The 12274-nt window shown below is 42.0% G+C and overlaps 1 protein-coding gene across 1 annotated transcript in view; it reads left to right on the top strand.

Annotated features, from left to right (window-relative positions):
- The window catches only part of LAMB4 (laminin subunit beta 4), a 104416-nt gene that overhangs the window by 46890 nt on the left and 45252 nt on the right, over positions 1-12274 (top strand). Inside the window, exons 15-18 of the mRNA XM_063815948.1 lie at positions 1499-1684; positions 2970-3085; positions 4223-4343; positions 11399-11576. Of these exons, the coding sequence (XP_063672018.1) occupies positions 1499-1684; positions 2970-3085; positions 4223-4343; positions 11399-11576 (601 nt within the window). The remainder of the gene's footprint in view (positions 1-1498; positions 1685-2969; positions 3086-4222; positions 4344-11398; positions 11577-12274) is intronic.

Below are 12274 nucleotides of genomic sequence, written 5' to 3'. Positions count from 1 at the left end.
GTGTTGGCTGGTTAGGGAGGGAGATGTGAAAGAGCAATCCTCCAGAGCAAGGGTCACCTGTGAGCTGTCAGCAGCCACACACACAGCAACTGGGGGATGGGTGCACCAAACAGCTAAAGGAGATCTGGGAGGGGCACCTACAGTGTCTACTGCAATTGCAAGGGTATTTTATTTCTCGCTCTGTCACCCAGGCTGGAGTGCAGTGGCGCAATCTCGACTCACTGCAACCTCTGCCTCCCAGGTTCAAGCGATTCTCCTGTCTTAGCCTTCCAAGTAGCTGGAACTACAAGCGCACACCACCACTCCCAGATAATTTTTGTATTTTTAGTAGAGACGGGATTTCACCATGTTGGCCAGGCTGGTCTCTAACTCCTGACCTCGTGATCCACCCGCCTTGGCCTCCCAAAGTGCTGGGATTATAGGCCTGAGCCACCACACCCAGCCTTACAAGGGTTTTTTTTTTTTTAAATGTTTGAAAAACATTGTATATTGATGACTTTACATATACCTCTGTCTATTAAAACCCAATCTGACAGCACAATTTCTTATTTACATTTCTGCCTCAGATGCGAGATTCTAAACTCCTCTGTGGCAGAGGCTCTGTCCTATTTATTTTGCATTCCTAATTCAGGAGCTGGCACATAATTGTTACTAAAAATTTATCAAATGAAGGGCAGTTTGGGGTAGATCACAGAGCAACTAGAACTCCAGGCTAAGTAACTTGGGCATTATTTTGTTGGCAGTTAGAAAGAGTTTGAGATGCTTGGTTGGCAGCAGTACATGATATATATTGGACCAGAGAGAGAGAAGAGAGCAGCACCAAGAGACTATTGCAGCAACACAGGCAAAAGTAACAAGAGGAGGAATTTGAGCGGAGGCTGTGAGTGTGGAGAGGCAGATGCAAAAGTAATTAAAGAGGTTTTATCTACAGGGTCCAGATGGCCTCAGGCTGACATCCAGTATAGAGACCGTCAGGGATTCTAATTAATCATGTTAGGAGTTTTATACTTACATGCTCCCAAGCAGATAGAAGAAGAGCGTTTCTCATTTTGCATGGAAGAAATATCTAGAAAATAAATCCATGTGGGTTTTCTCATTGTCATGCCCAATTAGGCAAAATCCGTAAAGTGGGCATGGGAATAGCCTCCATATTTTGGGAAGAACTCCGCAGTCATATCCAAGAAAACCCAAGGTTATCAATGTGGAATTTGCTCAGTTCATTAGCACAAGGGGTACTTAAAATTAAAGTCGCTTCCCGGAACACTGCTTTCAAATCAATCATTCTATACAGTAACATATGTTCCAAAGCTGCAGTATTAGCACATTATTCTCAGCTGGATTCTGGACTGTATCCTGCTTAGAATAATTTATCTGTGACTCATATGAATCATATACACACCAGGAAATACAGGGGGTGGTGCAGTGGGGGACTGGTTTTCTTGAACTCTTTCAGGCCTTGACTGTAGGCAAAGCTATTTACATTCCTCTCCCATTTTAGGGCTCGGAGACGTTTGGCCAGAGTCCTGCTGTTCACGTTGTTTTAGGAGAGCCAGTTCCTGGGAACCCTGTTACATGGAGTGGACCTGGATTTGCCAGGGTTCTCCCTGGGGCTGGCTTGAGATTTGCTGTCAACAACATTCCCTTTCCTGTGGACTTCACCATTGCCATTCGCTATGAAACCCAGGTATCCTTTAACTCTCCAACTTCGGTGGTGAAAAGCTGACAGAAATACATTCTTGAACTGTTTCCATTTCAGCCTTGCTAGAATAGGTTCATCAGAAAAGGATTTGTAAAAAGTGAACATCTGGGGAGCATTATAAACCCAAGGGTTTCCTAAAGATATTGAAGCAGCACAGTGAGCCATATGCATGCATGCTATATCCCATGGAGATAAGCTACAGCTGGAGTTATAGATTTAAGGTACCAGATTTAAGGAAGTGGTGACTGTTTGTTTAAGAAAAATAACCAAAATAACACAAATCATGCCCTCCTGGTACTTTTCTTCTAAAAATTTAATAAACCAACACATGTGCAGAGATTCAGACTCACAGGTGATGCAGCAGAAGCATTTGTTTGCATTTGCATCTTACCCTGCAACAAGAGAAAGACCAAAAGCAAACTGCCCCTCTTGTTTCCCACTACTAGGCCTCCTGCCGCCCACCTTTTAAGAAATATCTAAAACAGAATAGAAGCCAAATTAGAAAAATAGTTGATTTACACCAATAGTTCCTAACCTTCCTTTGGATCTGAAGCCCACTGAACATCTCCTTTGAAACATATTTGATATGGCTGGAGGGGGGTGTGGTCTTAGAGGCTCCCAAGCCCCACTAGGGACCACATTCTGGAGGCTCTCACGGTGCATCACATGCCTAGAGCAGCTGATCTGCTTTGAAATGTGTGATAGGATATAATTCTCTATTTCTTACTTACAAGTGAAAGCCAAGGAACTTCAGTGAACTTTGGCTCAGTGAATATGATAAGAAAGCCATTAAAAATATACATAGATTAATTTATCTGTAGAGAGAATATGGCCCTGACACCTTTAAAAAGCTTTTCCAAATTGTAAGGCTTCAGAATAAAGCTAATTTGCATATCTCCCCAGTATATAGATTCCTTTTGTAAAGGATTCCAAATTATTATTATTTGTTCTGTGATCCAGAGCCATGATGAATGAGTCAACTCCCTGGGAAATAGGGGTTGAGGATTAGGTTTGTCAGGAGAGTTAAGGTTTTTCCAGGCTCGTGAGCCCATGAGAAGCAATGCTTTTTCTGCCTGGATCACAATTCAGGCATCAGAGAGTTGGGCCTGAGAGTGAACCTCTAAGACTCTTTCAATTCCAAAACTCTTTGCCAAGTGGCCTAGGGGTTGCAAATTCAAGTCCATGCACTTTCCATTAGCTATATGTGTGTACGTGCAAAACATTTTCCTGCATCCTTGCAGTGACATGCCTTAATGTCATGCCTGTCTAGTCTGCAGCTGACTGGACTGTCCAGATCGTGGTGAACCCCCCTGGAGGGAGTAAGCACTGCATACCCAAGACTCTACAGTCAAAGCCTCAGTCTTTTGCCTTACCAGCGGCTACCAGGTATGTTTCAGACCTGTCCTCAAACATTGAAAGCTTCTTAGAATTTTGTTCACTTATCAGTAATTTGTTTCTGGGAACTAAGTGGAGAAAGAGGAGGTCTGAAGAAAACGATAACATATATTAAGCACTTACTGGGTGCTGCACTATGCTTTACATTTAATATCACTTTTAATCTTCATAACAACTCAGTACGGCAGGTTTTGTCTTCGTTAGATGAAGAAGAAATTGAGAAGGAGAGTACTTAAAAGACTTACTGAAAACTCATCACTAATGTGTAGCAGAACCAGGATTCTAGCCAGGATATCCTGACTCTAAATATTGAATGTTCCTTTTCCGGTCCCCAGGTGGCTTTGAAATGTAAGAAAGCAAAATGCAACCAGAATAAGAGTAAAACATTCAGCTTGATTACTCTCAATAGATGAGAGTCTTTGAAGTAAAAGACTGCTAATTTTGAGGCCACTGATTTTGCCTCAACAGAAACTTGTGGCAAAATATATATATTTTTTTGAGTCAGAGTCTCGCCCTGTTGCCCAGGCTAGAGTGCAATGGCATGATCTCTGCTCACTGCAACCTCTGCCTGCTGGGTTCAAGTGATTCTCCTGCCTCAGCCTCCTGAGTAGCTGGGATTACAGGAGCGTTCCACCACGCCTGGCTAACTTTTTATATCTTTAGTAGAGACAGAGTTTCACCATATTGGCCAGGCTGGTCTCAAACTCCTGATCTCGTGGTCTGTCCACCTTGGCCTCCCAAAGTGCTGGGATTACAGGTGTGAGCCACCATGCCCTGCAGCAAATTTTTTTTTTTTTGAGATTTTTTGAGATCCTGTTGATGTTAGCATGAGAGACGGGATGAGGACCTCTGTACCATCCTTTCCCCAGAGCTGTCATAACAACCCACAGCCAATAGTTTCTCAGACTTTGCTACTTGGCACAATCCTGTGGAAGAGCCACAGAGGATCTGAATGTGACTTTACCGTCCAACCAACCCACCTGTGCTGGTCTAGACCTACACTGGCCTCAGCCCCACAGTGGAGGTCACTGCCCAGTACAAGTGCAATGCTACCAAATACTATGACCATTTAGTTAATATAATTGTATTTCTGTGGTCTGAATTTTTGCTTTATCTTTCTTAATACAGAATCATGCTGCTTCCCACACCCATCTGTTTAGAACCAGATGTACAATATTCCATAGATGTCTATTTTTCTCAGCCTTTGCAAGGAGAGTCCCACGCTCATTCACATGTCCTGGTGGACTCTGTAAGTATCACAGAGTTTTGTGGGTGCTTTCTTCGCTACTAAGCACCATTATAACTACTTTTAGACTCACTAGTGAAATATTTCTTAAAAAATGTAAATGTATTTGCTCAATTATAAAAGCCACCTAATAGCATCTGCAAATCTTATTTAACAGTATGTCCCAGTAATGGTTTGGAGTGTTTTACATATTATTTAATCACAGAAACCCTGTGTGGTAGGTATACTTTCATGATTTCACAGATGATGGAACAGAGCTAGTGGTCTGTGACGCTGTGACAGGGTCACAGAGCTAGTGAGTAAGGAGTCCAGAATCAGAGCCACCCAGCCTGCTTCCACATCCCTGCCCTGAGCCACGACAGCACACTGTTGGTGTAGGAAATGTGGGGAAGAAATCCAACCACATTAATCATTATCATTTTCCAAGTTCCCATTTTATACATCCTACACTTTTGTATCATTGAAATCAGAGTGCTTATACGATGTTGTAGGCCAATTTTTTTCACCTCACACTTCATCATAAGCATTTTCTTATGGTATGTATGTAGTCTTCTTATCTTCAGAAACCATGCATAATATTTCCTGAGTGACTTCTTCCAGCATCTTTCCCCCACAGAGTGGGGCGATGGGCATTCCTTCCAAACTTCTTACTCTGTGCAGCCCTTCAGACCCAGGCTTGTCCCTGGGCAGGGTTGAGCATTGAGTAGATTTACTTAAGTTACTTATCTATTTTCCCTACTCCTGGTCATATAAGTTGCTTCTATTTTTTACTACTATGTGTATTTGATACATGTTTGATACATATGTATATTTGATACATTTGAAATATACATATATTTGATATATATTACTACTATGTATATTTGATACATATTTTTAAAAATATTTTAAAATATTTTCCTACTTTACCTAAGGTGTTATGGCTCTTGAAATAATTTGTCAAAATATTTTCTGGAACATATTTTCCAATTCATTTTTTTTCTGTTTTGAGACGGAATCTTCTCTGTCACCCAGGCTGCAGTGCAGTGGCACGATCTCGGCTCACTGCAACCTCTGCCTCCTGAGTGCAAGCAATTCTCCTGCTTCAGCTTCCCGAGTAGCTGGGATTACAGGCACCCGCCACCACACCTGGCTAATTTTTGTATTTTTAGTAGAGATGGGGTTTCACCACATTGGCCAGGCTGGTCTCAAACTCCTGACCTCAGGTGATCCACCTGCCTCAGCCTCCCAAAGTGCTGGGATTACAGGCATGAGCCACAATGCCCAGCCTCCCCAATAAATTTTTAAGATCGTTAGTACAGTATGAAGGTACCAGTTTCATCCCACCTTCAACAGAATTATATAGAATTGTGTGGGATTTTTAAAAAGTAATTTCATGGATAAAAATAAAATTTCTTTGTTAAAATTGCATTTTTGCGTATTTGTGAGAATCTTCTAATATCATTACTTAATTGGCAAACTACAGCCCAACGAAGTTTTATTGGGCCACCGCCAGTCCTATTTGTTTATATATCATCTATGGCTGCTTTCAAGCTAAAAGGCAGAGTTGAGTAGTTGCACAGAGACTTTACAGCCACATTTCATCTGGCAACCATAATCAAAGGTGTTATAAATCCTGTACCTAGAGAGCTCTGTAACAGTTCAGGTGAGAGGATCTACCTGGTAGATTCTACCATATTATAGTAGAAATACAGTAGAAAGTAGAAACAAACTCTTAATTGGGAATTTTAAACTGTCATGATTTCCCTAACTATATAATCCATTTCTCCACTGAGGAACTTTAAATAGAACTGTACTCATTAACCAACATATGAGTTACAAAGGGAAGAAAATCAAATCTGATAGGTTTAATTTGGGGGGGAAATGCCAAAAATTGGGAACCCAAGCAAATTAAAGAGAAAGGAAGAAACTAATGAAGTCCCAGATCACTAAGGGATATTACTGTTACTATAATAATCAGGAAACTCAAATTTATAAAAGCCGACATACTCTTGATTTTCAATCTATATCCTAAATATTTCTAAACTTTGTAAATTCCAAAGATTATCACTTGATGCTGTACTAAAGGCATTCATCCAAATTATCCACTCATCGCCCATTCACTGAGTATATATGGGCCAGGAAGTATGCTGGTCCTGGGGTGTAAAATATGGTTCCTTATTAAAAAATAATTCTCAGCCTAGTACAGAAGAAAGACTTGTATATAAAATCATTACAGTGATGTTTGATAGATGCAATAAGTAAATAATTTGGAACTAATTTTAAAATATTGCATTTGGGCCGTGCATGGTGACTCACACCCATAATCCCAGCACTTTAAGAGGCTGAGGCAAGCAGACCACTTGAGGCCAGGTATTCAAGACCAGACTAGGCAACATGGCGAAACCCCGTCTCTACTGAAAATACAAAAATTAGTCAGGTGTAGCAGCACATGCCTGTGGTCCCAGCTACTCAGGAGGCTGAGACACAAGAATCACTTGAACCTGGGAGGCAGAGGTTGCGGTGAGACAAGATCATGCCACTGCAATCCAGCCTGGGCGACAGAGCAAGACGCTGTCTCAAAAAAATAAACAAAATAAAATAAAATATTGCATTCGATTAGTTTTCAGTCGATCATTCTCTTACATATAACTATGGAAAACCTGAAGTATGAATAAAAGTTAAGAGAATAACCCATAATTGGTAACTGTCAGAAATCTCGGAAGAGGCCCAGACCTGTTTTAGGTCAGATTCCCTAAAGCAAAAGCTGAGACAGGGACTCAGGTAGATGTGATTTATTGAGGGTGTGTTCCTCAGAGGAGAGGAGTAAGGAAAATAGGGGAGGACAGGGGAAGGAACCAAGCAAGGATGTGGTCTCCACTGAAGTGTGGCCTCAGGCTGATCCCACCTGGAGCTCTGGAGCTTGGATTGTACCACACAGTTGAACCTCCCTGGACGCAAAGCAGTGCCTTATAAATGCTCAGCTACAGGTTCACCACCACCACCACCACCACCCGCCCCACTGTGAGTGCATAAACCCCTGGACCAGATGGCTGAGTGCAGTTTTCTGAAGAAGGGAACAGCTGTGAGCCTTAAGGAGCCAGTGCCACACCCACTACAGGATGAGTACACCAGCCTGCCAAGGCCAACCTAGGGCAGGCAACTACAGTGTGCACTGTGGTCTCTGACCCAAAATGTCCAGGAGGAGAAAGTCCTTGCACATTTCATTGTTACAGACTAACATGATTAATGCCATACCACCAGTTTTGTTGCTCTGGGAAGATAAGACACTTGACTGCTTGGGACGCAGCCCTTTCAAAGTTTATTCTTTTCTGCAGCCAGATTAACATTTGCATCTGAGACCAGGGGACATTACCAAGAAGACCAAAGGAAACCTTTGTTTACCCATGGTGCTCCTTCTGCACAAATGCCTTGTTTGGCAAGCACTGTGAGATCACTGAAATTTGTTTTCAGTTACCCAGATTACATGGTATGTGCATTTATAAAACTGTGTTTAGAGTAAAAAATATATTAGGCATTCTAGAATATAAAACTGCCATTCTTCTTTTTAAACCATGGAATGGAATATACTTGGTAAACATAAAGTCCTTAGAAGTTTCTGGTAGAAGAAGTGAGTCATGGCATTACAAAATCCTATAGCTGGCCGGGCGCAGTGGCTCACGCCTGTAATCCCAGCACTTTGGGAGGCCGAGGTGGGCGGATCACCGGACATCAGGAGTTCGAGACCAGCCTGGCCAACATGGCAAAACCCCGTCTCTACTAAAAGTACAAAAATTAGCTGGGCGTGGTGATGTTTGCCTGTAGTCCCAGCTACTTGGGGAGGCTGAGGCAGGACAATCACTTGAACCCGGAGGCAGAGGTCTCAGTGAGCTGAGATCGTGCCACTGTACTCCAGGCCTGGGCAGCAGAGCAAGACTCCATCAAAAAAAGAATTCCTATAGCTGACAGGAACTCTTGTCATCTGGTCTATCTTCTCAGTTCCCAGAATGGCCAACTATCAATGGCTCAGACCAAGAGCTGTAAATTATCTCTGGTTGGCTGCCCTCATCCCCAACCCCAGTCCATATGGCTTTCTTCTTCATCTCTCCCCACTTGGTTTGTGTTTGGAGAGCACAGAGTCATTTTCATATCAACTTAAGAATACAGTAGTAGACCTATAAATATTCTTTACTGAACAAATTTCTTTGAAGCGCCTACTATAAATTAGACACTGTGGTAGGCATAGGTGTAAACAAGACGTGTGCTATCCCTGCCACCCCGGTTCTTATTCTCTAAAGGGGAGATGCAGACAAGCAAGCAATGAGAGCATGGGGTTAGAGGTCCTGGGAACCGTGACAGGGCACAGACCCAAAAAGCTCAGCGTGACTCTCGCAGTGGTTCTCAGCCTCATCTGACCCAATCCCATGCCCCCTTTTTTAACTTTTAAAAATATTTTTATTACAAATATTTTCTAATATTCCTTACCATCCTGAAATGAAATTCATAGGCACTATAGCCTATGTGCATACATGACTTCCAAATAACATCAATGTAATATGCTAATATTAATACAAAGGAAAAACAAAAGGAAAGTATGGATAAATAAATCATCAGACTTCAATGTGTACATGTACAGGCATGAATACACCAGAAGACGCAATGAAGTAGGAAGATGCTCACATAGGTAGAATCACTGCAGGGGAGATAGCCATGAAAGCAGGTGTGTTGTAAACATGTTTAAAAAACATAGAGTTAGGCTCTCGACTCAAACTATAAACAGGGTTTTCTCCTTCATGAATATCCAATGGAACTTTCAAAAGCTATAAGGGCCATTTTGTGAGAATGTCCCACGTTTCTGACTGCAACCTGCTAAATGCCTGTAATAAACATCACTCTATTGCTGTGACAACTAAAACCACCTCCACAAATTTCCAAAATGCTCCCTAGAGGGGCAGTACCTCCCATATTGAGGACCATGGGGTTGAGAGGATGAGCAGGAGGAGCATAGCAAAATGAAAAAAAAAAAAAAAAAGTTCAGATTTTTACCCTGAGGCAATGGGAAGCCACTGAAAAGTTTTAAGAAGGAGATTATCTGGACAAACTGCATTTAAAAAGATCACTCTGACTTTAGTGTAGAAAATGGATTGGGTGTGGCAAGAGTGGATGCTGGGCCATCTGTTCAGCTGCCACTGTAATCATCCAGGTGGCCTGAATTAGGGAAGTGGCAGGGGAACAAAGAGCCATAAATGCACCCTAGACACATCTAAGAGGAGGAATTGGCCAGGCTTGTGATTTGATGTGTGTGGGATGTGCGTTAGGCAAAAGTGTTGATAGCAAAGAGGCAAGTGTCAAAGATGACCTCCTTCAGTTTTCTCCACTGAGCAGCTTGACAGATAGTGGCATTGTCTACCAAGAATAAGCACAGAAGGGAAAGTGGGGTTCAGGCATGTTTGTTTTGCAGTGCCTGTGGGGCAACTAATAGGCGTTAGATATCAGTGCAGATCTGGAGCCCACGACTGACAGGTGCACAGGAGATGTAAATTCAGATGCTGGCACCCATTCAGATGGTGGCCCAGTGTGGCCAAGATCACCTAGGAAGTAAGTGTGGAGTTAGGAGGGGGCTGATGAGAGAACCCTGAGGAACTCTAACATTTAGGGATGGGATAGGGGAGAAGTATTGCATTGGCTTGAAGGGTGAATGGCAGATGAGGCAGGGGTGATGACAAGGAAATGATTTTTTTAAGAAATTTGCCTATCAAGGAGTCAAAGGGCAGAGACAGGGGCCGTGGCAAGAGGAATATGTACGATTGAGGAGGTGATTTTACAGATGGGAGAGACTTGAGCACATTTAAATGTGAGTTGAGAGGAAGAGAGTGAAGAAAGCAAGCATAATATGCAGAAGAGTTTTGTGAGGTTAGAGGAGTTACCAATGGGACACTTCTTCCACTCCCAATACCTCGTCCTTCTTGAGCACTAAATGTTCCAGATGGGTGGTAAGACTCGAGAGCCTGGAATTTGGGAGGCAGGTAGTAGGAAGCTCCAGGCCTTTTGCTGGGGTCTGTTTCCTCTGTGTAGTAAGGAGGTAACGACATATGCTCAGAGTACAGCAGAAAGAGGAGACACTGGTAAATACAGATGACTTTTGAACAATTTGGGGGTTGGGGTGTCAACACCCCCATGCAGTCAAAAACCTACATATGATTTTTTACTCCCCAAAAACTTAACTACTAATCACCCACTGTTGACTGAAAGCCTTACCAATAACATACAGCCAATTAATATATATTTTGTATATGTAGGATATACTGTATCCTACAATAAAGTAAACTAGAGAAAAGAATATGTTATTAAGAAAATACAAGGAAGAGAAAATATGTTTATATTCATTAAGTGGAAGTGGATCATCACAAAGGTCTTCATCCTCTTCATCTTCACGCTGAGTAGGCTGAGGAGGAGGAGGAAGAGGAGGGCTTGGCCTTGCTGTCTTGGAGTAGTGCAGGCGGAAGAAAATCCGCATAGAAGGGACCCATGCAGTTCAAACCTGTGTTGTTCAAGCGTCAGCTCTGGTCATCTAGGGTTGTGATGCCACCAGCTGGGTGTGTCAAAGGACAATTAGGGAAAGACTGAAGAGAGTTGAAGTAAAGGGCTATGGAAACTGGTTTCAGGACAGATAAAGCAAAAAGAAGACTAGAGGAGATGTATCTGCACAGGTTTAGTCTCCAGACTTTACCTGCTGAATTAAAACCCATTTTCATGCTGCTTTTAACACCAGTTGTTCAAAATGACCAACTTGATGTTATTACTCTTTCAAATCTAGACAAACATATTAGCAAGTAAAAAATATGATAGTAGAAAGATAAAGGCTTTTTTTTCTTAGCCACAAGTCCAGAAATATAAATATTTAAAGATTTCTTAAATAAATTGAAAATCTTTAAAGTCTTCAGTCCTAACCAGTTTAAAGGATTGAGTTGAGTCTTCTTTGAACCATTATTTTCATAGATCTAATTTTTTTTATATATAAGTAGAATCTTACACAGCAGATAGTTTGAATGTTAAGTCTTTTTGCATTCTTTCAAAAGCTTGGCCTTATTCCCCAAATCAATTCATTGGAGAATTTCTGCAGCAAGCAGGACTTAGATGAGTATCAGCTTCACAACTGTGTTGAAATTGCCTCAGCAATGGGACCTCAGGTGCTCCCGGGTGCCTGTGAAAGGCTGATCATCAGCATGTCTGCCAAGCTGCATGATGGGGCTGTGGGTAAGTATCTGTTTAATGGGCTCTACTGAAGCACTGACATCCATACAAATGCTTTTTGGAGCAAATCAATTTATGTTAGCATCCACTCCAAACAACAACCAAAATACCCATCACTCAATGATTAGATACACAGAGTGGTCTGCTGATGTGTTGGAATCATAATGCACAGTACATTGAGTGTATAAAAGAGGAATTTTGCAGCAGCATTTATAGGCTAGATGGCTGGAACAATGATCCTAAAATATTCATTTGGAATTCTAGGGCTGGAAGGAACTCCAGACATCTTTCATCCCAAAATATTCATTTAATAAATGAGCATATTGGGGCCCAAAATCTGTATGTAACTTGCCCATTTCATTTAGCTATGGAAGGGTTTTTCTCCCTCAGCACTACTGAAATTTTGAGCTGGATAATTCTTTGCTGCGGGGGCCTGCCCTATGCACTATCAGGTGTTTAGCAGTAGCCCTGCAGATCTTATACCGGTACTGCCCTCCCCTAGTTGTGACATCCAAAAATGTCTCCAAACTTTGTCAAATGTCACCTAAGGGACAAAATCATCCTTCAGTTGAGAAGCATGGCTATAGAGTGACAGCTACAATGACAGCCGAGGCTTCCTGAATGTTAGGCAAATGCTTTTTCCATTAGGACAGAGCTATGAGTTCAGGGTACCCACCATGTCATGAAATATATGGAATAGG

This window comes from Pan troglodytes, chromosome 6 (genome assembly GCF_028858775.2).
Source record: "Pan troglodytes isolate AG18354 chromosome 6, NHGRI_mPanTro3-v2.0_pri, whole genome shotgun sequence".
In the NCBI taxonomy this organism is placed as follows: domain Eukaryota; kingdom Metazoa; phylum Chordata; class Mammalia; order Primates; family Hominidae; genus Pan; species Pan troglodytes.
This window is presented reverse-complemented; position numbering and strand designations above follow the sequence as displayed.